At 40.1% G+C, this 24,674-nt stretch overlaps 1 protein-coding gene across 5 annotated transcripts in view; it reads right to left on the bottom strand.

Annotated features, from left to right (window-relative positions):
* LOC122552892 (poly(A) polymerase gamma-like) overlaps positions 1–14,093 on the bottom strand; it is a 41,638-nt gene extending 27,545 nt beyond the window's left edge. For 2 of the 5 annotated variants that reach the window (XM_043696053.1, XM_043696049.1), the window contains exons 1-9: positions 13,930–14,093; positions 8,049–8,219; positions 7,890–7,956; positions 4,295–4,376; positions 4,067–4,176; positions 1,620–1,673; positions 1,316–1,427; positions 674–763; positions 447–585 (exon numbers count right to left, since the gene is read on the bottom strand). In XM_043696053.1, coding sequence (XP_043551988.1) covers positions 447–585; positions 674–763; positions 1,316–1,427; positions 1,620–1,673; positions 4,067–4,176; positions 4,295–4,376; positions 7,890–7,956; positions 8,049–8,219; positions 13,930–13,946 — 842 coding nt within the window. In that variant the 5' untranslated portion in view covers positions 13,947–14,093. Of the gene's footprint in view, positions 1–446; positions 586–673; positions 764–1,315; positions 1,428–1,619; positions 1,674–4,066; positions 4,177–4,294; positions 4,377–7,889; positions 7,957–8,048; positions 8,220–8,565; positions 8,585–12,116; positions 12,135–13,914 lie in introns of those variants that run through there. The other 3 variants (XM_043696050.1, XM_043696052.1, XM_043696051.1) reach the window with 3 other exon arrangements.
* Positions 14,094–24,674: the final 10,581 nt, after the last annotated feature.

The following is a 24,674-nucleotide window of genomic DNA, read 5'->3' as shown; positions in this document are numbered from 1 at the left end:
ATTAGCCAAAAATGCTATTTTTGCTATTACATGACAATTTTTCACTTGTTCAGAGTTTTCCTGGAGTCCTGCCTTTAGTGTGTTCTGCACGTAATCTATTCCACACATGGAAACTGAACAGGGAAGCGCTCAACAGGCTGGGTAGTATCTACGCAGAGAGGAACAATGAGTTAACACCGAGTTGACTACATGGTTCTCTAAAGAAGAGTTAATATATACAACACAAACGTTAACTCTGTGCCTCTCTCCACAGATGCTGACAGACCAGCTGAATACTGCCACTTTTTCATTTCAAATTCCTAACATCTACAGCATTTTTCTTTTACATCAAAATACATACTTGAAAAATTTTATATAATTCATCCTCTAAAATAAAACTAGAAAAAAAAACATACAATAACTTTCTGCGATAACATCTGTTGCAAGTTCCCAACAGTTTTACTTACCATTTGGAAAAGACTAGAAAAAACTTGTGGACTAAAGTAGATGCAACTGCATTAGGATACAACTGACAGGTCCTTGCTACCAACATGGCCCATGAAACACCGCCAAGGAATCCAAGCATATTAGAGTATATTCCACGTCCTGGAATAGATTTTTACAGTAGCATTCAGCATTCTTTTAACATCTGTATGCATATTAATTTGTAAATAAAAGTATCTGTACTACTTACTTTTTGCCCACAGCTTAATGGCTCTAAGAGTTAACCTGAAATTCTCTTTATTTGGCACCAAATGAAGAATTTCATCTGTAACCCTGCAACCTGTCAAACACAAAATATTTTAAGTTGTATTAAATGCAACTCTTAAACAAAATGCAAATATTCATAATCAGGTATTGAACTATCCAAAATTTACGCCAAGTTAATGTTGCGTTCATGTAATAAGTATGAAAAGTCAGATTTTGTAACTGGCTACTCCATAATGCTACAAAACCGATGTGAACTCTTGTTTAAGCCTTCCTTATTTAAATGTTGAATGACTTAGTATTGGTTTATTTAGATCAGTTGGATGGATGGCTGATTGGTTTGTGATGCTGAGTGTGGATTCAATTCCTGCACCAGTGGAGGTTGCCACTCTCCCTTTGCCTGAGGAGTGGTGACCTTCAGGCTAAACCACCAGCAGTTATCTCTCAAAAAGAGAACAGCCTTATGTTCTGCTAGGACTATGGCGACTTTACTACTAAAATAAGTTGGTGAAGTTAAGTAAAAGAAGTCATGAAACATTTGTTAGTCGGTTTATTAGGAAACATCTGGAACAGAACAGATACACCCATTAATTTGAACAATGAAAAGTAACATTCAAGATCAAGTTACCATTCAAACTTCGTATACATCGAATGTCAAGGTTTTTCAGACGAGAATCATCGCGGAGGTCCAAATTGTCTGGAATGGTTTGCAAAGCTAGCCTAGCAAATACAAGATCAATCTGAAAGAGAGTTAAAAGTTGTCCATCACAATGGCATTGTAATGTAAGCAAATGAAAGTCAGATTTAGATCAACGATAGCCTACATTTAAATTACATAGATGCAATTGAGACTATAATTTTTGTAAATAAACAGAAAGGTACACTGTACTCTTTACAAATATGTGCAATCATATTAGCAAGGGAAATTTTACCTCAATATTATCAAGTTCGAATTTTATAACTGGAACAAATGCATCTTCAACAGCCTGCAAAATCAAAAGACAGAAGATTGATGTGGACCATGAATTACAATTATTAACATCTCAATATAACTGGGCAGCCTTCACATTTTTTCTATTACGGACAGACAAGGGTTGAGGTCAAAAACATGAAATTCTAGGTAAGGCTGCTCCTTTACTCATACACAAAAAAGAAAGTCTTAAAAATAAACAAGGGTGGAGAGGATGGGGAAATCAATTTTTAAGTTACTGATTTCAGTTCAGTGGCATGTAAAAAAAAATAAAATGGGAAAGTCTTGCTTTGGCAAATGGTCATTTTAAAGTAGAAATTTGTTCTCAATCTATTTATGAAACATCATTGTGAAACAAAAGGAAAATAAAGTTGTATCAGGTTCCAATATCTATAGTCAATATGTTTAAAAAAAATTTCATAGTATAGAACTTGAATACTGCTGAAAAAAAAGACATTTTGTCAAAAACTTTTCATCTCCCACAGGACATTTGTGAAAAGTACCAATTCAAGGGGAAAACAAACAAACATTTATACTGCACGAGTGAAGGATGCGGATTAACTGGCAAGTGGACACTGGCAGAGGCATTCCCATGGAAAATATGCGCTTAATACCGATTCATTCATAACTGCCAGGCTTAGTAGGTGTATTACAAAATTAGGCTTCTCATACATACAAGTACACCAAGCTGACAATTCGACTCAATCCTAAATTGCGTGTCAGTGAAATTCTTCGCACATGCGGGGTTATCCAGTAAATATTGTCTAATTGCAGAAGCATAATAATATTATACCCTATTTTACAGATTTTGCAAGGGTGTGCTAGTTAGGTACATTAAATACCTTGGCTAAGTGCAATCAGCCAAAAGTTATCACTAAGATTCACTAGTCTTTGGGATAATTAGCCTATATACAAAGCATTACACTGGCAAAGAAATTATACAGTGCATTAATAATTTGAGCAATAGGCAGAGGTCTTTTTGGCAGCCACCAGTTAGTGACAAACATCACCAATAATACTACTGCACAGGAGCAGCATGAAACAAACAGTCAGCTTTAGGTGTTATTCAACTTTTTGAGACACCTTACTCTCCCAGGTATCCCTAGGCAGACTGGGCATCTATCAGGACCAAGAGAGTGACTGCTTCCATGTAACACATATCTACTCAACCAAAGATATTGCCGAACCCTGATTGAGACACTGAGGAACACCAATTTACTCTTTAAATGATGAGTGCCAATAAACATAGGGACATGGTATGTATGGGCAGATAACTTTTAGAAAAAGGCTTATCCAGGGTAAATGTGAAGTTACAAATAATCAAGGTTTTTTAAAAAAAAGTGTAATTAAAAGACAGCGACAATTGAGCAGAGGATGGAAGCAAACAACTTTTCAATCATTTAACAGGTATTCTTGAAGTTCAGCTCCAGCTCAGAGTTCAGAGGTTCTGCATTGCCCACCCCAACAAGCCCCAGCTGGAAACAGGAATTCCGAAGTTTATAGTGAAATACAATGACAGATTCAGAAAAAGACAAAAAGCAAAGCAAAGACAAAGCTTTGTTACAGTTTTATCTGATAAGTGTTTAAATCTACAGAAAGATCACTACAGTGTTCAGAGATAGTGGCTGTGCAGTGCTCAGTGGTATGGAATTGAATGCTACAGCAAGAGAGAGAAGAGTGTAATATGCAAAGAAAGAGGGTCTGGAAATGACTACACAGGGCAAGAAATGGAGTTATTACTCTAGCTGTTTAGTTTTAGATGGTTAGGATTTCTCTTCCATGATAGAATTCCTATGAAGGATGGAGGCAAGATAATAGGGAAAGATAAAAGCAAAATTACTGTGGCCATTGGAAATTTGAGATGAAACAGAAAATGTTACAGTACTTGGAAACATCTGTGGAGAGAAAAACAGTTTTATGTTTCATGTTCAACGGCTTGTCTTCAAAATTGGAATAGGAAAAAAGGTGGTAAAGTTGTGTGACAAACAGCATGGAGGAACAACACATAGTATGGATGCCATTCTGGGATTCATATATGAAGTAACCGAAATAGCTGGAGGTAGAAAGTAAACTTGTGTGAAGGTAGGGGTGTAAAAACAGATTTTAAGGGAGTGAGATGGTGTCCATGGAAACAGCAATTAAATAAAAAGAATCTAAATTTGCCAGAGAGACAAAGCAATGATCAACTTCTAATTCAAATATGGAGCATGCAAAACTTTATGCAAACGAATCACATCAAATATGCTAAAGATTTAGAATGGTAAGGCTGAGTATTTAAGCATATGAATTAAGGAGTTCCTATCATAATACAGCAAAAACTCTTACACATTTGTGCGCTTTACATATCAATCTAACAGCCCGTAAAAATACTATGGGAAGAGTCAATAGTGTACTTATGAAATAAATTACCCTCAGGTTCTTGATTCCTTCTTGCTGCTTTAGTTTTTCAAAGAACGACTGGAAGAAATCACTCCTTTCTACATGACGTGGAGCAACACACAGTGCATCAATATCAGCACCTGCAAGTTATGTGGGCACCCAAAAAAGTGCAAACATTTTTTTCAGGTCAGTAAGTTTGACAATTGCATTAAAGAGTTTATACTATTTCAACAATTAGATAAAATAATTGAAGCATACCTTTTGTATGCACTCCTAGCCTGTATGAGCCAAATGTAAATATTTTTCCACCAACATTTACGATGACTGATGCTGGTAGATTCTGAGAATGAAAATTAAAACCAGTCAACACAACTTCTATTCTCAAAAAGGAGATCAAACATTGAATCCCCATCTACTTGGTACAGGAATTATGCACACCCAATAACTAAATATTCTTTTTGATGAGTTCAAATATATCTGTACTGTTTATTTCAGCAAAATAATAGATTTCTTTTAACCAATTTACAACTTTACTGGCTTCTCCAATTCTTTAAGAAGTCTACTTTAGAAATTTAATTTTGTAATTTAAATAAAATTAACTAAAATATAAATCATACTAGAAGCCTTTTAATACAAAAACATTTAACAATCAAATGCTCCCTTTGAAAAGAGCCCTTTCAGGTTACCAGCTGCAGCCTCATTGCTCTTTATTGTAAATAACATTAGGGAAAACACTAATTTTATTGAATATCTGAAATTAAGCTTGCACTCAATTGCAGAAAACAAACTTACTTTTGTGACAGCAGCTGCTTAAACTATTTACAAGTAAGCTATCAAAGCTAAACAATGCTTTCACCATGAGAACCATAAGACAGAAGAGCCAAAATAGGCTGTTCAGCCCATGGAGTCTGCTCTGCCATTCAAGATGATCATGGTTAAAAATAATAATCCTCAATTCCATTTTTCTGCCTTTTCCCCATAACTCTTGATTCCCTTATCGATTAGAATTTTGTCTATTTCAGCCTTGAAGACCCAGCCTCAATAGCCCTCTGCAGTAAAAACAAATTCCACCTACTCTTGCTCTTGACCCTTATTCTGATTAGGACTTCTGGACCTGGATTCTCCCATAAAAGGAGAAAATAACATTTTCAATACCCTGTCAGGTCCTCTAAGAATCTTGTTCATTTCAGTAAAGTCAATAAAACTTTTCACAGTATTCTAGCTGTGGTCTAACTAATGCCTTGTACAACTTTAGCAATACCTCCCTACCTTTATACTCCATTCCCTTTGCCTTCCCTACTACCCACAAAATTTGAATGCTAACGTTTTGAGATTCATGGACTCCCAGATCCCTGGTTCATAGTTTTCTCCATTTAAATAATAGTCAGCTCTTCTATTCTTCCTGTTAAAGAGAATAACTGTACCATTTCCCACATTAAACACCATCTGTTAAATTTTGCCCTCTCACTTAAGCAGTCTATAGTCTTCGGCAGACGCCATCATCCTCACCTCTTGCCTTTCCGCCTTATGTCATTTTTTGAACCTAATTTGATGCGTGAAAAACGCCCCCTCTATTGAGGGGAATACAACCTTCACCAAACATCAAATTTTACAAAGTCGTAGAGCATTTGACAGAAGAAAACTATTTCAACGGAGGAAATTTGAAATGAAAATTATGAAAGGTGTCTGATTGATTTCGAAAATATTGGCACACAGAATTGGCTACTTTTTTGAAGTGTTGTAAAAAAAAAAATCTAGGTCAGATAGTACTTCCTGGCCTAATCCAGTATATGTCAGAGAGCAGGTATCCCTGGAGAGATAATAGAAGTAGTTGATACTATGCTACGTTTTTGGGAGCTTTAGATAAGACCAGGCTGGAATCAGAAGAAAACCGTTTCTCTCCTGAAAAAAAAACAAAAAAGGATGAGAGAACAGTTCAAGGAAAGCACAGTTACTTCAGTAGAGGAGTTTAATTTGAGCATGTTCCAGACCAGGAGTGTCCGATTGGAGGTTAGCAGGTGATTGAAAAGTTGAGAAAGTTGAAGCTCGCTAATAAGAATATCCATATAAGGCTTCACACAAAAAAATAAAATCAGAGGCATGCATAGGGTGGATAGTTAGAGTCTTTATCCCAGGGTGGAAATGCCAAAATAGTCAGGGGAATGGGTTTAAGGAGAGAGGGATGAAGTTTAAAAAGGCGATGAGAGAGGAATGTTTTTCTTAGAGGGTGGTAGATGCCTGGAACATGCTGCCGGGTAGAAAGCAGAAGTACGCAGAAGCAGACAATAAAATTTAAGAGGCACTTAGGTAGACACATGATCAGGCAGGAAATAGAGGGATATGGACAATGTGCAAGCAGATGGGACTAGTTTAGAATGGCATCACGTTCAGCATAGACATGCTGGGTCAATGGGCCGGTTACTGTGTCGAAAAGTATAGGATTAGAAAAACACAGCAGGTCAGGCAGCATCTGAGGAGCAGGACAGTCGACGTTTTGGGCATAAGCCCTTCATCAGAAATGTGGAGTGGAAGGAGAAAAGGGGGCATGAGATAAATAGGAAGGTGGTGGTGTGGAGGTAGCTGGGAAGGCAAAAGGTAGATACAGATGGGGGGGGGGCATTGTGATAGGTGGGAAGGAAGATGGACAGGTTCGACAGTTCAAGAGGGCACTGCCGATTTGGGTTGGATCTGGGATGTGGTGACGCAGGGGCAGGAAATAAGGAAACTGGTGAAATCGATGTTGATGCCATGTGGTTGAAGGGTCCCAAGACAGACGACGAGACGTTCTTCCTCCAGTCGTCAAGTGGTTTGGATTTGGCAGTGGAGGCAGCCCAGACTTGCACGTCCTTGGCAGAATGGGAGGGGGGAGTTGATGTGGTCGGCCACAGTTCATTGGGGCACATGCATCAAACATCCCCAGAGATGTTCCGTGAAACGTTCCGCGAGTTGTGTTCTGTTGCTCTCAATGTGGTTTCCTCTACATTATGGACACAGGACGCCAAATCACAGAACGTTTCCGTGAACATCTCTGGGACGCACACACACCAAACAACCCCACTGTCCTGTGGCCGACAACTTCAACGCCCCCTCCCACTCCACCAAGCGCATGCAAGTCCTGGGCCTCCTCCACAGCCAAATCCAAGCCACTTGTTGGCTGGAGGTAGAACGCCTCATCTTCCGCCTTGGGAACCTCCAACCACATGGCACCAGCATTGACCTCATCAGCTTCTTTTTTCTCGCTCTCGCTCTCTCTCTCTCCCCCACCACACACCCCCGCAACCCCCAACCTCAGCCCAGATACAACAACTCTGCACCGCCCTCTGATTGTCCTACCTGCCCAGACTTTCTCCTAAGGCTTGTTACTGTGCTGTACTGTTCTATGAAGGAACTGGGGAGAATCAGCAGCTAGATTTGATATAGTTAGGTAATTTACCTGGATTTCATCACAAAGATGCAGTGAAACTTTGTTTTGCTGGATGTTTTAAATGTTTTTTCCTAACTATTCTACACCTTGATACATGTTTTCTTTTTGTCTTTTGTTTTAAAAACGTCCACTGTGTTTAAAAGGAAAATGTATCATGCAGCATTGTTTGACTGTATTTTGGTGACTGACCACCAACTAAAATACAAACCAAAAAAAAATTATCAGGAATTTGAATTTTCTTCTGGAAACTTACTTGCCCAATAGTATCATCAGCTAGGATAATAAGATACAACAACATTACTGCAGCACTTCTTTGATAACTTCCTTGAGAAGTACTATTACAATACCAAGTATCCAATCCACCCAGATATCCACTAAAAACTTAAATGTCACAAAATATTTCAGTTGAAGCAATAAAAGTATTTTTACCTTAATTTCGCTGATTTCTGCTATCCATTCTTTAACTAAATTGTTCAATTTACCCAAAACAACTAATCTGTAATATTAAAAGAAACCATTAAAATTGTTCAACCAGAATCCAAACTATAAATTAGCATATGCAAAAAACTACCATTTCGATATTATCACCTATGGTTTAATTCCTCTTCCTCTTCAAATACTCCAAATGGTTTCAAGGCTTCAATCAACCTCTGAGCAGAAATATCATCCACATCTTTGGGATAAGCCAGGCTAATTGGAGAAGTGATCCCATAATGCTTCTGAGCCTGCTGAGGCTGAGGCCCCAGCATAACACTGTTGCTGTAACAGGAAGTAAAATAGTATTATATACTGTACAGTGATCCCAGCAGCTCAAATCAAAATCATGCTGAAAACCATGGACTTAAGTTGAAGGTTAATGAGTAAAAGCAGTAACATCTTACTTGCACAGATAGAATCATACCCAAGAGTTCACTTATTTCAATCATTACTGCTCCACTGCCATTGGCAAGCGTTGACATACACTTTAAAATACAGTCTATTTCCAAGGATCACAAAACAGCGATTTATTTATTCATAAAAATAGAACTGTGACTACTGGAAAGATAATTCAAGTGTAGATGCATATGGCTGCTTATTGGGGCCACATATGAAGAAGAGGACCTACTGTGTAGTTGCAACCTCGACCAGTATCACAGTCTTTCGCTAGGTCAAAAAAAAACTGCGGATGCGGAAAATCTGAAACAGAACCAGAAGTTATTGGACAATCTCAGCATCTGTGGAGAAAAAGCAGAGTGAGCCTTCACTGACCCCAAAACATTATGGGCGGCACGGTGACACAGTAGTTAGCACTGCTGCCTCACAGCACCAGAGACCCGGGTTCAATTCCCGCCTCAGGCGACTGACTGTGTGGAGTTTGCACGTAGTGTTAGGCAAGGGGTAAACGTAGGGGTATGGGTGGATTGCGCTTCGGCGGGGCGGTGTGGACTTGTTGGGCTGAAGGGCCTGTTTCCACACTAAGTAATCTAATCTAAAAAAAATTTAACTCTGCTTTCTCCCAACAGAGTTTCTCCAGCAATTTCTATTTTTGTTTCAGAGTATTAGCTGCTTGCATTAAAACAAACAAACTGGCTTGACAAAGGCAAACATTAAAATTCAAGTCACCCAGTCATAGGTCTGTTCAGTCCTTAACCAATATCAAGTTCTTGAATTTATCCTACATATTGTTTATTAACTGTTTCCTCAAAAAATGCTGATACATACACAGAAAACAAATAAATTAACAAATGAGAAATTCCAGCCTTCAAATAACTTGGAAGAGAATTGATTGTAATAGTTAAAAGGACATTCATTGGGAAAATATCAATAAATACATGTATGGAATGAGCTGCCAGAGAACGTGGAGGCGGCGGCATGGTGGTTAGCACTGCTGCCTCACAGCGCCAGAGACCCGGGTTCAATTCCCACCTCAGGCGACTGACTGTGTGGAGTTTGCACATTCTCCCAGTGTCTGCGTGGGTTTCCTCCCACAGTCCAAAAATGTGCAGGTTAGGTGAATTGGCCATGCTAAATTGCCCGTGATGTTAGGTGAAAGGGTAAATGTAGGGGAATGGGTCTGGGTGGTTTGCGCTTCGGCGGGTCGGTGTGGACTTGTTGGGCCAAAGGGCCTGTTTTCACACTGTAACTAATCTAATTGCAACATTCAAGAGGCATTTGGATGGGTTTATGATTAGGAAAGGTTTGGAGGGATATGGGCCGGGTGCTGGCAGGTGGGACTAGATTGGGTTGGGATATCTGGTCGGCATGGACAGGTTGGACCGAAGAGTCTGTTTCCATGCCGTACACCTCTATGACGCTATTATTCCAATTCTGTCTGCTTTATCTTCCTTTTTAGTGGCCCTTCTGTGATGCAATTGTAGGAATACTCCTGGACTGCTCTAGAGGTGTGTAATAACATTTCTGAACAGGATGATTTAGAAAAATAGGTTATTGAAAGAAAAATAATTTGAAAATATTTATTAAGAAAGATTCATACCCAATGTGGGATTTAACTACATGTTCTTTGGATTGACAGTCCCATTTGTTATCAACTGAGCTAAACAGTCATATAGCAAAACTGTCCACAAAGACAAAACATGAATTGAAACAGTTCGTTTTCAAGGTACGATTACATGGATCCAACCTTTGGATGTCCAACTAACGTAACTGATGGAGCATAAAACAAACTCACTGAATCCCCATATTATGAACTCCAGCCACCAACCAGAAAGGTATCTAGAAAATGTCCATGCATTGGTGGCCACCATAGCAGGGCAGAGGTTACTCTGTATATGGCTAAACTCAATTAAGTTAAACGTAACATGCTTCACTCTCTATTGTGTGGCTTCTGCAGTCACATACTATTTATATTTTATAATCTGGCAGTACTTAATATACAAGCAGAATTTGCTCCTGCTACTGCCAAAACATTTTTAACTGATCTCGCTGAAGTTTTCTCTCCAAAATCAGATTGACATCTTTTAATGGAGATCATTACAATTAACAATATGCATTGGTAAAAGATTTCTTCTCAGGACCTCAAATCTTCAGTGTGAGGTTTCTCAGTGTTACATCATTATAAATTTGTTTTATGCATTTTCTGTAACACTAAATTTGGATAATCCTCACATGCATTGTACCCTGTGCAGAACTACTGTGGTAACAACCCACAGATCCTGGTTGCTACAGTGCCATACTATAAAGAGCAGAATACTCATTCTTCATCGATGCTCATGGACTGTAAGTCTTCTATGTGGGAAGATTGTTCAAGTGCCTTAAAAGGACTGAACTGCTACAGATAATTGTCAGATTTTCCAGTAGTTAGGTCAGTTACATGGACATGTTCAAGCTATGCAAACAATTATGTTTGCAGTGAAGAAAGTCTTGATTGAGAAAGATAGCAAGCAACAATGAAAAATATAGTGGAATTGGTATCTGTGTTAATTAGGTGTCTACAACACATATTCTACACAAGGTTGGAACTCATGACCCATTTGAAAATCAAATGTCGGAAAACGTTATTTTGAGAAAAAAATTCAAGAGATGCGGTGGGAGTGAGGGATAAAATAAAAAACAAAATCTTTTCTTGTTTGAAGTGATCTATGCTGACCAGTCCACATCAGATAGAGGAAGACTGGGACAGAGAGCTTCCTAAGTGCTGCAGTCAGGTTGGGAAAAAAAAAGAACAGATGAGAAGGTGGCTACAGATAGAACAGACCATCACACCCAGCTGTGAAAATTGGCTTCTTCTGCTCATTTGTCTTTTGGAACCAGTAAGCCATCTCTATCTATCATAGGAGAAATATTTTCCTGTCTGAAGGGCTTAGGTCTGAAATGTCGATTCGCCTGCTCCTCGGATGCTGCCTGACCTGCTATGCCTTTCAGCACCACACTCTTGACTCTGATCTCCAGCATCTGCAGTTCTCACTTTCTCCTTTCCTGTCTATCTCCTTCATAAACTACTCAAAAATTACTTAAGACTAAATCTTAAATCTTCGTTTTATTAAAAGAACTATGGATGCTACAGTTTAAAAAATATATTTTGCCAGCATGTGTGGTGAGAAAACAGAGTTAATGTTTCAATTCATGACTCTTCATCAGAACTGACAGAAGAGTCACCACACTTGAAATATTAACTCTCTTTCTCCTTACAGTTGCTACCAGCAATTTCTGTCTTTGCTTAAATCTTTAATTATTTTTCTTTCAAAAAAAAGTATGGAGAAATTTAATTTTCAACAAGTAATTTTTCCAGTGCCAGAAAAGTTGCGCATTAAATTAACTTAACACACTAAAAACACAGTTCTAGCTCATTCGAACGTGTAACTATAATAGTTTTTATACAAGACCAGTATAAAATTGGATGTCCTCATCAGTTCAGCAATATCTAACCAAGCGGAGCCCATGCAGACTCCACTGAGTTCAATGAAGAAGCTGAGAGTAGTTATTCTGGGTTCAACCACACATATATGAAGCCAGATATTCATATCAGTTTCAGGGCAGCAAGGACAATGAGTGCTGGCAATTTTATTAATGCTGCAAAATCCTAACCAACAGTACAAAGCCAGAGGAGAAATGCATTTAACAGGACTGTGAAAATTCTAATGATACAGACAGAATTAGCTACTGAACATTTTTTCTGCAAGTTATTATTTAATCTGAAATTCAAACTATGAATTGCACCTTCAGTTAGTTCTGCACATCAATCACATATTGTAGTAGACCTCTTGACAGTAGTACATTCTTTCTAGAAAGAGTAGATAGCAACATGACAGAAACATCTACCAAAAGCAACATACTCACAGGAGGATACTTTCATCCTTTTCCAGCAAGGAATACTTTGGCTACATCTCAAATACATTTCACATTTTTTAAAAAATTGCAACAGCGACAACCTTCAGCAAAGGTTATTGAAGCTCAAAAACTAAGTAAATTATAAACTGAAGTCCTATGTACTTCCGGTTTGGGTGATAGACCCAGTTAAGATTCCACAAAATGTGAAAAGAAATTGACTTAATCTGACCAGCTCTCAACCTATGCATTTTAAAAATAAGCTGACTTTAAATTTTCTTACAGACTTCTTCCAAAGGTGCTGCATACCTGGTACTGAGAGCATGCTTGTCAGGCTCAGCTTTGCTGGACTAGCCACGTGGTTTGCCTGGAGGATTCCCACATACCAAAGACGACATTCTCCAATCAGCTGAGCGCAGGAACCCGCACCATAGGAAGTTTCAAACTTTGATTTTCAGAACATCTTTGTATCTATCTCGGAACAAGTAAGCTGGATCCCACTGCGTGGGAATTTGGACAAATCGAAATATAGAAGTCTCCATCATCTCCCCACACATTATTGCTTTTGTTAAAAACTGTCTATTTCCTCTTTACTACCAAGATAAAAGTGATTTTTATGCATTACTAGCACACACATATTGCAGAGTTTCACACTCTAATATGCTAAAACTAAATAACTGGACAAATTGTTGCAGGTGAGGAGAATGCATTTTTACATAATGCACAATCCTTACTCTAGCTGGTCTGATTTGATCTGAATAAAATTCAAGCAAAAAAATGCCCAGCGCAACTTTTATCCCCTTCCCCATGAACATCAAAAAAGTTAATGCGCCAGTGCCAGTGACTTTAGATTCAGGCATCCAAAGTTAGATGCATTATACAATTGACTTCAGACGTTTTCTTTTCCAATGCGGTATGCAAGCAATAACCTCAGACAAGAATTTCTGGACAGGCTTATCAAATATTTTAGAAGAGTTTCAGAGTCCATCAAAAATCTCTCTCCTCTAAAATAATTGTTCACTGGGCATTAAAAGGTCTGCAGTTATAAAGTACTTGGATAAAAAAAAAATGATGAGATTAGATTTCCCACGTAAACGGAATAAGCGCGTAAGAGGCGGTATTCAAACTTTTTTTTTTAAATCACCAGCTAGATGCGCTTTTCCGGAAAACATGTTGTTTACAAAAAGACACAGGGCGTATATCACAATACTTTTTCAAATGCGATCAGAAGTTAAATGTACTCATCCAAAAATAATCAACATATAGCCTACAGCATTAAAATTACATTTCCAAAGTTGCGCTAAAATTAGTTTAAAACACTTCACAAGTTTTCTCGTGCTTATTACGTGAGTGATCATAATGTAAAAAGTACCACAGAACAAGTTAAATAGGTTGAAATACTGACAACTGGATATTACAGCCAACAGTGCTTAGTTTATCCTGGGCGTATCGGAAACGAGGGTACGGGAAGAGGCTGACGCCTAATCAGCTATTCCATTCCCGTGAAAGGAAGAATACAAAAATGTCCAGAATCCATCCAGACATCGCAAAGGTTTGTCATCTTCCCATCAAAGAGTCAGGCCCAAGCTATGAAGAGGAGGACAGGCCAGAGCCTCCCTCCACATGAAGAGCTGTGGCCACAGATCAACCCAACAGCAACAGCCGGAAATCCAGCCCGACTCATACTCACGCATCCATCACTTACGCTGACATTTCTTTCATCTCCTCACGGCAAACAGCTAACCCTCCCAATTTATTGGTTTAGTCTCTTTTCTTTCCAGAATATATCCAGTCAGGATGCGAAACTATTTTAGTAGCTCCCCAGAAATCTCATAAATACCGACCCGCCGCCAACATGGCGGCCGAGCTGTCCCGACATGCAGTGCTCAGCGCTCACGTCATTCTGCACCGGCGCAAACATTTCAACGTCGCGAGTCATTTCATACAGTACGCATGCTCGAGCCTCTAACGTCTCAGGGAACGGAGGAGGCTCAATTAATAGGTGTTTATCGGCCTAACGAGTGTAAAAGTAGGAAATTGGACTTCATAGCATCAGCATTTTAGTGTCAAGACAAATCAGCATTCTAGATAATAGTGATGATTCAATTGTAATACTGTCGTTTTTGAGTCAGAAAGTTATGCTTTTAAGCTCTGTTCCTGAGTTGAGTGAAAATAGGCTGACACATCAGTGTTTTGCAATGGAGTGCTGTCCTTGTTGCATAAAACTTCTCTGCTCTCGGAAATGGGTGAGTTGTCCAAAATAATTGCTCATTTTACTGTTGTCAAATGGAGTAAATGCATTAGGCTGTTCACAATAGACAGAATACTGACTTGGAAAATTCGGAATATAATGTCTAACATTAAATAGTTAGAACTGTGCAGCACAGAAACAGGTCCAATTCGTCCATGCCGACCAGATATCTTAAATTAATCTAGTCCTATTTGCTAGCATTTGGCCCATATCCCTCTAGACCCTTCCTATCCCATCACCCATTCAGATGTCTTCTAAATGCTGTAATTGTACCAACTGGCACTACTTTCTCTGGCAAATCATTTCATACATGCACTACCAATCTTTATGTGAAAGGGTTGCCCCATACATCCCTTCTAAATCTTTACCCTCTCACCGTAAACCTATGGCCTCTAGTTTTGGACTCCCCTATGCTGGGAAAAAGACCTTGACAATTTACCCTGTCCATACTCTTCATGATTCATGAAACTCTTTAAAGTCACCCCTCGACCTCTGACACTCCAGGGAAGATATCCCCAGCCTATTTAGCCTCTCCCTTCAATTCCAGCACATCTTTGTAAATCTTTCTGAATCCTTTCAAGTTTCACAACATCCTTCCTAAAGCCAGGAGACCAGAATTGAACAAAGTATTCCAAAAAATGACCTAATCAATGTCCTGTACAGCTGCAACTGACATCCCAACTCTAAAACTCAATGCACTGACCTATAAAGGGAAGTTACCAAACACCACCTTTGCTACTTTGTCTATCTGTGACTCTACCATGAAGGAACTGTGAACCTGTGCCTCAAGGTCGCTTTATTCAGCAATACTCCCCAAGACCCCCTCATTAATTGTATCCATCCTGTCTTGATTTGCAATATCAAAATGCAACACCTCGTATTTATGTATGTTAACTTCAATCTGCCACTCCTCAGCCCATTGGCCCATCTGATCAAGGTCCCTTTATACTCTGAGATAACCTTCTGTACCATCTAATACACTGCCAATTTTAGTGTCATCTGCCAACTTTCTAACCATTCTTCCTATTTTCAAATATAAATTATTTATAACAATGACAAAAAGAAGTGAACCCACCACTGACCCTTGCGGCACATCATTGGCCTCAGACCTCCAATCCAAAAAAGTGTTAACTTATGATTGCACAGCACTTATTCAACAATCCTTAGTATGGTAACAACTGAAGAATGTTTGCTGACATCCTTAAAACACACTTCTGAAGCAAGTACAAATTGTGCTCATGTAGTACCTCTGCCGTACTGTTCTAGATATCGCTCTGTTTCCATGTGCCCATATATTGTTGTACTTGGAGTCATTGAAATATACACATCATGGAAACAGACCCTTCGGTCCAACATGTCTGTGCTGACCAGATATCCTAAATAAAATAGTCCCATTTGCCAGCATTTAGCCCATATACCTCTAACATTTTCCTATTCATATACCCATCCAGATGGCTTTTAAATGATGTAATTGTACCAGCCTCCACCACTTCCTCTGGCTGCTCATTCCATACATGCACCACCTTCTGCATAAAAAAGTTGGCCCTTGGGTCTCTATTACATCTTTCCACTCTCTCACCTTAAACCTATGCCCTCTGGTTTTGGATCCCCCCACTACCGGTAAAATACCTTGTCTCTTTACCTTATCCATTGCACTTCATGATTTTATCCCTCAGTCTCTGACACTTGAGTCCCAGTCTAGCCTCTCACTATAGCTCAAATCCTCCAACTCTGGCACTTTCCTTATAAAGCTTTTCTGAACTCTTTCAAGTTTTAAAACATACTTGCGGGCAGTATTCCAAACATGGCTGAACCAATGTCCTGTGCAGCCAGAACATGACCTCTCAACTCCTACACTCAACGCACTGACCATTAAAGGCAAGCATACCAAATGCCATTTTCACTATACTATCTACCCATGACTCCACTTTCTGGGAACTTTGAACCTGCATTCCATGGTATTTTTGTTCAGCAACACTCCCCAGGATCTTACCATTAAGTCTAAAATTCCTGCTATTTACCCTTCCAAAATGCAGCACCTCACATTTATCTAAATTAAACTCCATCTGCCACTCCTTAGCCCATTGGCCCATCTGATCAAGATCCCATTTTATTCTGAGGAAACCTTCTTCGCTGTACACTACACCTCCAATTTTGGTGTCATCTGCAAACTTACTACCTCCTATGCGTACATCCAAATCATTTATATAAATGACAAAAAGCAGTAGACAAAGCACTGCCTCTGTCATCTACCTTTGAGCCGGTTCTGTATCCAAATAGCTAGATCTCCCTGTATTCCATGTAATCTAACCTTGCTAACCAATTTCTCATGAGGAACTTGTCAAACACCTTATTTCTCTGCCCTCATCAATCCTCTTTGTTATTTCTTCAAAAACCTCAATCAAATTTATGAGACATGATTTCCCATGCACAAAGTTGAATAACTCTGATCAGTCTTTGCCTTTCCAAATAAAAATGTAAATCCTAATCCTCAGGATTCCCTCCAACAATTTACCCACCACTGATGTCAGGCTCTCCGGTCTATAGTTCTGTGGCTTTTCCTTACCACTTTTCTTAAATAGTGGCACCACATTAGCCATCCTTCCAGTCTTCCAGCACCTCGTTTGTGGCTCTCAGTGATACAAACATCTCAGTGAGGGGTCTAGCAATCTCTTCCCTAGCTTCCCATAGAATTCTTGGATGCACCTGATCAGGTCTCGGGGATTTATCCAACTTTATTTATTTTAAGTCATCCAGTACCACTATCCCTGTAATCTAGACATTTTTCAAGATGTCGCTATTTATTTCACTACGTTCTGTATCTTCCATATCCTTCCACACAATAGACATTGATGCAAAATATTTGTTTAGTATTTTATTTGGGTGCTGGCTTTATTTTAAACTGTTGGTGTTTCACAAAGCGTGCATGCACAAAACCTTCAACGTATGGATTTTGGTGTTACCAGGAGATGCAGCCGAAGAATTTCACAATAGTTACAAATCAGTAGGGCTTGCAATGTGGCTCACTCACACTTAGAGTCATAGAATTTTTACAGCATGGTGAAAGACTCTTCAGCCCATAATGTCTGATCTGTGATCAAGCGTTTATCTATTCCAATCCATCTCAAAACCTCTTAAATGTCTTGATGATTCCTGCCTCTACCACCCTTTAGGCAATGAGTTCCGCAGACCCACCACCCTGTGGGTGAAAATAAGTTTGCTCAAATCCCTTGTCAATTTCTGCTCCTTACCTTAAAATTTTGCTTTCTTTATTGACGTTCCAACCATGGGGAAAAGGTTTCTCCTTATCTACCTTATCTATGCTCTTCATTACTTTGTAAACCTCAATTAGTTCCCCCTTAAGCATTCTCTGCTCTAAGGAAAATAACCTCAGCCAATCTGACTTGTTTCAGCCCAGGCAACATCCTGGTGAATCTCCACTGCACCTCTTCCAATGCATTTTTCCTATTGTGTGGAGATCAGATTGGACACAGTACTTTAGCTGTGGCCTAACTAAAGTTGTTTGCAACTCTATCATGATTTACTTGCTCTCGCATTCAGTGCCTTGACTAATAAAGGTAAATATTCCAAAAACCTCTTGACCACCTTATCTACCTGTCCTGCTGCCTTCAAGATCAATGGTAATGCACAGTGAGGTTCCTCTAATCTTCTGAATTTCCTAGGATTCCTACCATTCAATGTGTATTCCCTCGTCTTGTTATTACTCCTGAAATGAATCACCTCTCACCTTTTAGGATTAAATTCCTTTTGCTACTGTTCATCTCATATGACTACTCTCTCTGTATTAAGGCCATCAGACATGGGAGCAGAAATTAGGCCATATGGCCCATCGATTCTGCTCTGCCATTCAATCATGGCTGATAGGTTTTTCAACCCCATTATATTTTCTCCCTGTAATCTTTGATCTCCTTGGCAATCAAGAACTTATCTATATCTGTGTTTAAAATGTACTTAATGACCTGGCCTCCACGGCTTTGTGGCAATGAATTCCACTGATTCACCACACTCTGAATAAAGAAGTTTCTTCTTATCTCTGTTCTAAAGGTCTTCCCTTTACTGTAAGAATGTGCCGCTGGGTCTTTGTCTCTCCTGCTGATAGAACTATCTTCCCACATCCAGGCCATTCAGTATTCTGTTAGTTTCAAATCAGATCCCCTCTCATCCTTCCAAACTCCATCGCGTATAGTCCCAAATTCCTCAAACATTCTTCATATGTTAAGTCTTTTATTCCTGGGATCATTCTTGTGAACCTCCTCTGGACCCACTCCAGGGCCAATACATCTTGACTGAGGTATGGTGCCTAAAATTGCTCTCAATACTCTAAATGTGGTCTGACCAGAGCCTTATAAAGCCTCAGAGGTACATCCCTGTTTTTATATTGTAATTATATTGTTCTGTAGTTGAAGACTTTTCCTCGTCACTTTTTACTGCACCACCAATTTTTCATGTCATTTGTGAACTTACTGATTATACCTTCTATATTCATATCTAGATCGTTAATGTACACTGCAAATAGCCAAGGCCCCAGCACTGATTCCTGTGGTATACCACTGATTGCAGGTTTCCAATCACAAAAATACCTGGACGTTCATCCACTTTCAGACCTGCTAAAATTGCTAGTACCTACTCCTCCTGAGTGCTAATTTGTTCAAGAATATCATATTCCCTCACCCTGATTTCTATACTGACACCGTCTTTCTCTTCCGTGAATACAGATGCAAATGTTCATTTGAAACCTAAGGTATGACCTTTGGCACCTTGTACAGATTGCCAGTTAGGTCCCTAATAGCCCCTATTCTTCCCCTGGTTATCCCTCTTGTCCCTCATGTGGGCATAAAACATTTTTGATTTTCCTTAATATTGCCTGCCAGTGTTTTGTCATGTCCCCTCTGATTTCCAAATTTTTAACAAGTGCTACTTTCTATACACCTCTTTTGACACCTGTTGTTTTGAGCCCATGGTATTTACCATTAGCTTTCTTTTTGTTTTCTTATTCAATCCTGTATGTCGCTTGACATCCAGGGTTCTCTGGACTTGCTTATCCTACCCTTCACCTTTATAGGAGCATGTAGACCATGCAGTCTCAGTTTTAAATGACTCCCACTGGTCTGATGGGGATTTTCCTGTAAGTAGCTGCTCCCAGTCCACTTTAGTCAGTCTTATCTTGTGAAAGTCAATTTTCCCGAACTCAGAACATTTATTTCTGGACTATCTGTATCTTGCCCCATAAGTACCTAAATCCGACTGAATTATGGTCACTATCACCAAAATGCTTCAACTTGCCCGGTTTTATTCCCTAAAATTGGGTCAAGCACCAACCCCTTTCTTGTAGAGCTTTCTATATGCTAACTTAAAGTGTTCTCCTGGACACATTTCAAGAAATCTGTCCCCCCACCCCCCAAGCCTTTCACATTTTGTATTAGTTGACATTGGTAGGTTGAATACTCTAACATTATTCCATTATTACTTTTATACATCTGAGATTTGCTCACATATTTTTCTATCTTTCCCTGAATGTTTGGGAGACTATAGTGCAAAATGCCCTTTTTCTAAAATTAATACCCACAAGACCACATTTGAGGGACCTTTTAAGTTGCCATCCCTCTCTGTTCTATTGTGACTCCATCTCTCCTGAAGGTTCTATCTCCCAGAGTATTGAGTTGCCAGTCCTGTCCCTTCCCCCAACCATATTTCCATGATAGCAATTTCTTCATGTCTCATTGTGTTAAGGAGCATCCTCAATTCATCTGTCATTTTTGCAAGACTCCTTGCATTAAAATAAATGCTGTCTAACCTTCCCATGCTCCCTTGTGTCTTTTGGTTTTATTCATTGATAGGATGTGATTGTTACTAGCTGGGCCAGCATTTATCGCCCATTCCTAGCTGCCTTTGAGAAGATCGTGGTAAGCTGCTGCCTTAAAATTCTGCTGTCTATTTGTTGTAGGTAGATCCACAATGGAATTACAAAAGGATTTAAAGAAATTTGACCAAGTGATACTGAGGGAACAGCAATTTTTTTTAATTTCAAAAATATGCTTTATTCATAAAATAATTTGATGGTCTGTACAGTTGGACATGCCATACATATGTAAACATTCCATTTGTTTGCATACCGAAACAGAGTAACCGTTCCTATTTACAGGTCTGTACGATTACATTTTTAGCTGAGGCGTCAGCAGAGCCCAAATGACTTCGTGGACCCCCTGTTCTTCTTTAGGCAGGCAGGCAGTCATTACAAGGTGGTCTTTCCCCACTGCGCCTTGGCGGCAGCTGCCCCAAGCTTCAGCGCATCCCTCAACACGTAGTCCTGAACCTTGGAATGTGCTCGTCTGCAACACTCAGTCGGGGTCAACTCCTTCAGCTGGAAGATCAACAGGTTTCGGACTGCCCAGAGAGCGTCCTTCACTGAGTTGATGATCCTCCAGGCACAGTTGATGTTTGTCTCGGTGTACGTCCCGGGGAACAGACCATCGAGCATGGAGTACTGCGTCACTGCGGTACTCGGGACGAACTTCGACAAACACCACTGCATTCCTCTCCAGACTTCTGCGTAGGCACATTCCAGAAGGAGGTGTGTGACAGTCTCGTGTCCCCCCCCCCGCAGCCGCTTCGAGGGCAGCATGCGAGGCGGCTGAGAGTCCGGGCATGCATAAAGGATCTCCCAGGCAGAGCCCTTTTCACCACCAGCCAAGCCATGTCTTGATGCTTGTTGGAAAGTTCTGGCGATGAGGCATTCTGCCAAATGGCTTTGACAGTCTGCTCCTCAGTACGTGTGACACTTGGTGTTTGCGTACCGGGGATCCACGCACAGCTTAATGCAGCCACACACAAAGGTGGCCATCAGGGTGAGGGTGGCATTGGGTGTATTTTTTCCCCCGTTGCCCAGATCTTTGTACAGCGAATCCCTTCGGACCCGGTCCATCTTTGACCTCCATATAAACTGGAACATGGCCCGGGTGACTGCAGCAGCACAGGTTCTGGGAATAGGCCAGACCTGTGCCACATATAATAGCAATGACAGTGCCTCACAACGGATGACCAGGTTTTTTCCCGCGATGGAGAGCGACCGTAGCTTCCATCTGCCCAGTTTATGCCTCACTTTGCTGATACGCTCCTCCCAAGACTTGGCGCAAGCCCCAGCCCCCCCAAACCAAATACCCAGCACCTTCAGGTGGTCGGTCCTGACAGTGAAGGAGTTAGAGGATTGGTCGGCGAAGAGCATGGCCTCGCTCTTGCCGCGGTTTACCTTGGCCCCCGAGGCCCGTTCGAACTGGTCAGATATGCACATGAGTCTGCGCACGGACAGTGGATCCAAGCAGAAAACGGCGACGTCATCCATGTACAGGGAGGCCTTAACTTGCACGCCCCCGCTGCCAGGAATTGTCACCCCTCTCAGGCTCGCATCCTTCCTGATGGACATGGCAAATGTCTCTATGCAGCACACAAACAAGGCAGGAGAGAGAGGGCAGCCCTGCCTGACTCCAGATCTGACTGGGAATAGCAATATATTTCCAGATCAGGACCCTGAACGGCTTGGAGGAGAATTTGCAGATATTGGTGTTTCCATGTATCTGCTGTCCTTGCCCTTTTAGGTGGAAGTGTTTGAGAGTTTGGAAGGTGCTGCTTAAGGAGCCTTGGGAATTTTCGCAGCATATCTTGAAGATGGTATATGCTGCTGCTACTGAATATTGGTGGTAGAAAGAGTGGATGAGATGTCTATCCTGGATGGTGTCAAGCTTCTTGAGTGTTATTGGAGCTGCACGCATCCAGGCAAGTGGGGATTTTTTTAACACACTCCTGACCTTTGCCTTCTTGATGGTAGACTGACTTGTTTTTGTTTTTTTAACCAATCCTGTATGTCGCTTGACATCCAGCGTTCTCTGGACTTGTTTATCCTACCCTTCACTTTGATAAGAGCATGTAGACCATGCAGTCTCAGTTTTAAATGACTCCCTCTGATCTGATGGGGATTTTCCTGCAAGTAGCTGCTCCCAGTCCACTTTAGTCAGTCTTATCTTATGAAAATCAATGTTTCCCTAACTCAGAACATTTATTTCTAGACCACATCAGAAGGTGACTATGTAGCCTTCTAAATATACTTGGATCTTCTATTATACCTCATCCCCTACCTCTACTCTGTATCTCGTCCTCCAGCCAAATTAATTTAAATTCCCATCAGATACACGAGCAAACTGCACATGTTCATACGCAGGAAGCTCAATCTCAAATTAACTAAAGCTTGAAGGACAATACTTCTCTGATGTATTACACATAGCAACATCTCAGGCCTGACTGCCAATCAATCAGTACAACATTCTCATTCCATAAGTTGTTGTTTCTTTTGAATTTTGACATTCTTGTGTCTGTCTGATGAGTGCAAGACAAAACAGCTTTAAGAACATCTTTCTCTTTCCCACCAATGTTGTTTATTGTAATTTCAAGACTTCAAATTTAATAAGACATTGTCTGATGTATGTAGTGAGCTAAATTATGTTGCGATGCCAGCTAATACTCAATAAAGTCAATGCTGAAAATCCATATTGAAGATTTGTTTGGTGGCAGCATCAGGTTAGAGGTGGTGGAAATAATGGAGATGATCCTTTGAATATGGAGGCTGGTGAGGTGGAAAGTGAGGACAAGGGGAACTGAGTTGTGATTCTAGGAGTTAGCAGAAGTGTTAAAGCCTGAAGTGCAGAAAATGGGTTGGGCATAGTTCAACACTTTGCCCACTGCAAAGTTAGGAAATCCTTGAGTGAACATAAAGGAAGACATTTTGAAAGCACTATTGCAGAAGGTATCATAATAATCAAAACAGATGCATTAGGACCAGAGATATTGGGAGAATTGAACAGAATCCTTTATAGGAACAGAGAATGAGGAAGTGTGGTCCAGATAATTTTAGCAATCAATGAATTTATAATGGATGTTAGGAGCTAGCTATCTGTGGAAGAGAAATCAAGGAAAGGAAGGGAAAAGTCAGATGGACTAGGTGAAGTTGAGAGTAGATTAAAGTTCAAAAGGCATTGATTAATTTTTCCAGTTCTGGACATGAGCAGGAAGCAACTTTTAATTATAACTGGAAAAAGAGTCGTGGAATCAATCCTGAATAGGACAACCCCAAGAGCTAACGTCAGTGACAGGCCTAGAAGCAAAGTCTTGATGTTCAGTGGTGGGATCATTGTTCAAGAAGAGAAAAATACCCAAAAGATGCTGCTCAGCCCCAGCAAGATATGGTTTTACTGGGCAAAAAAGATCCATAAGAACTGTGGATGCTGGAAATCTGATACAAAAACAGAAATTGGTGGAAAATCTCAAAGTCTGGCAGCATCTGTGGAGAGAAATCAGAGTTAACGTTTCGGGTCCGGTGACACTTCCAGTTCTAAAGATGTTCAGTTTTTGTTTCATGGTTTTTCTGGTTTATTTTGGGCCTTTCCAAGGACTACTGTGGGAGTTCTGCGTACTGCAGCGGTCCAAGAGGGTATGTCACTGTGTCTCATGGCAGTAAGCACTGGTCTTATCAGTAACACTCATCCCCAAAAAGTAATATTAAAAATAATCTGTGCCTTTCGTTGGAAGGAATAACTCTGCTTTTATTAATAATCAAGAAACCCTTCAAGTATGGGAGTTCCAAGAAACGTACCAACTTTGGAAGGACCAGATAATAAATTATTTCATGGAAAGGTTACTGTTGTGATGATTGGTCAGTTTAGTCATACCTGAACAGACATGTTTGTATTTTAGTGGCTCATCATTGAACAATATTGATTAAAGCCTTTGAGCAAAAATTATCTGTTATCTTAGATAAGGAATGGTGCCATGTATGTATTGAAGCATTTAAATTTGGATAAAATATAAAAATTAAAAATGTGGAAATCATATGCTGTAATATGTTCAAAGACATAAATGTCATCAGTGACCTAGATGACCATCTTTGTAGGCAGTGATTGCAACTACAGAAACTTGAATTTTGGGTTTCAGCTGAGTATGTACAGAGAAGTGATTGCATCGCAGTTTAAGAACATGAGACAGAAAGGAAGTGGGTGACAGCCAGATCGTCCAGGAATTCCCTGAGGTCACACTTGCCGATTGGTTCTCTGTTTTGGATACAACCGTGAGTGTTAGTTCCTTGGAGGAATGCAGTTAGAGCAAAGTTCATGATGCCACAACAGCTAAAGCCC

The sequence above is a fragment of the Chiloscyllium plagiosum genome, chromosome 9, assembly GCF_004010195.1.
Source record: "Chiloscyllium plagiosum isolate BGI_BamShark_2017 chromosome 9, ASM401019v2, whole genome shotgun sequence".
NCBI classification, from domain to species: domain Eukaryota; kingdom Metazoa; phylum Chordata; class Chondrichthyes; order Orectolobiformes; family Hemiscylliidae; genus Chiloscyllium; species Chiloscyllium plagiosum.
The sequence above is the reverse complement of the archived record's forward strand: the minus strand, read 5'-3'. Positions and strand labels throughout refer to the sequence as shown.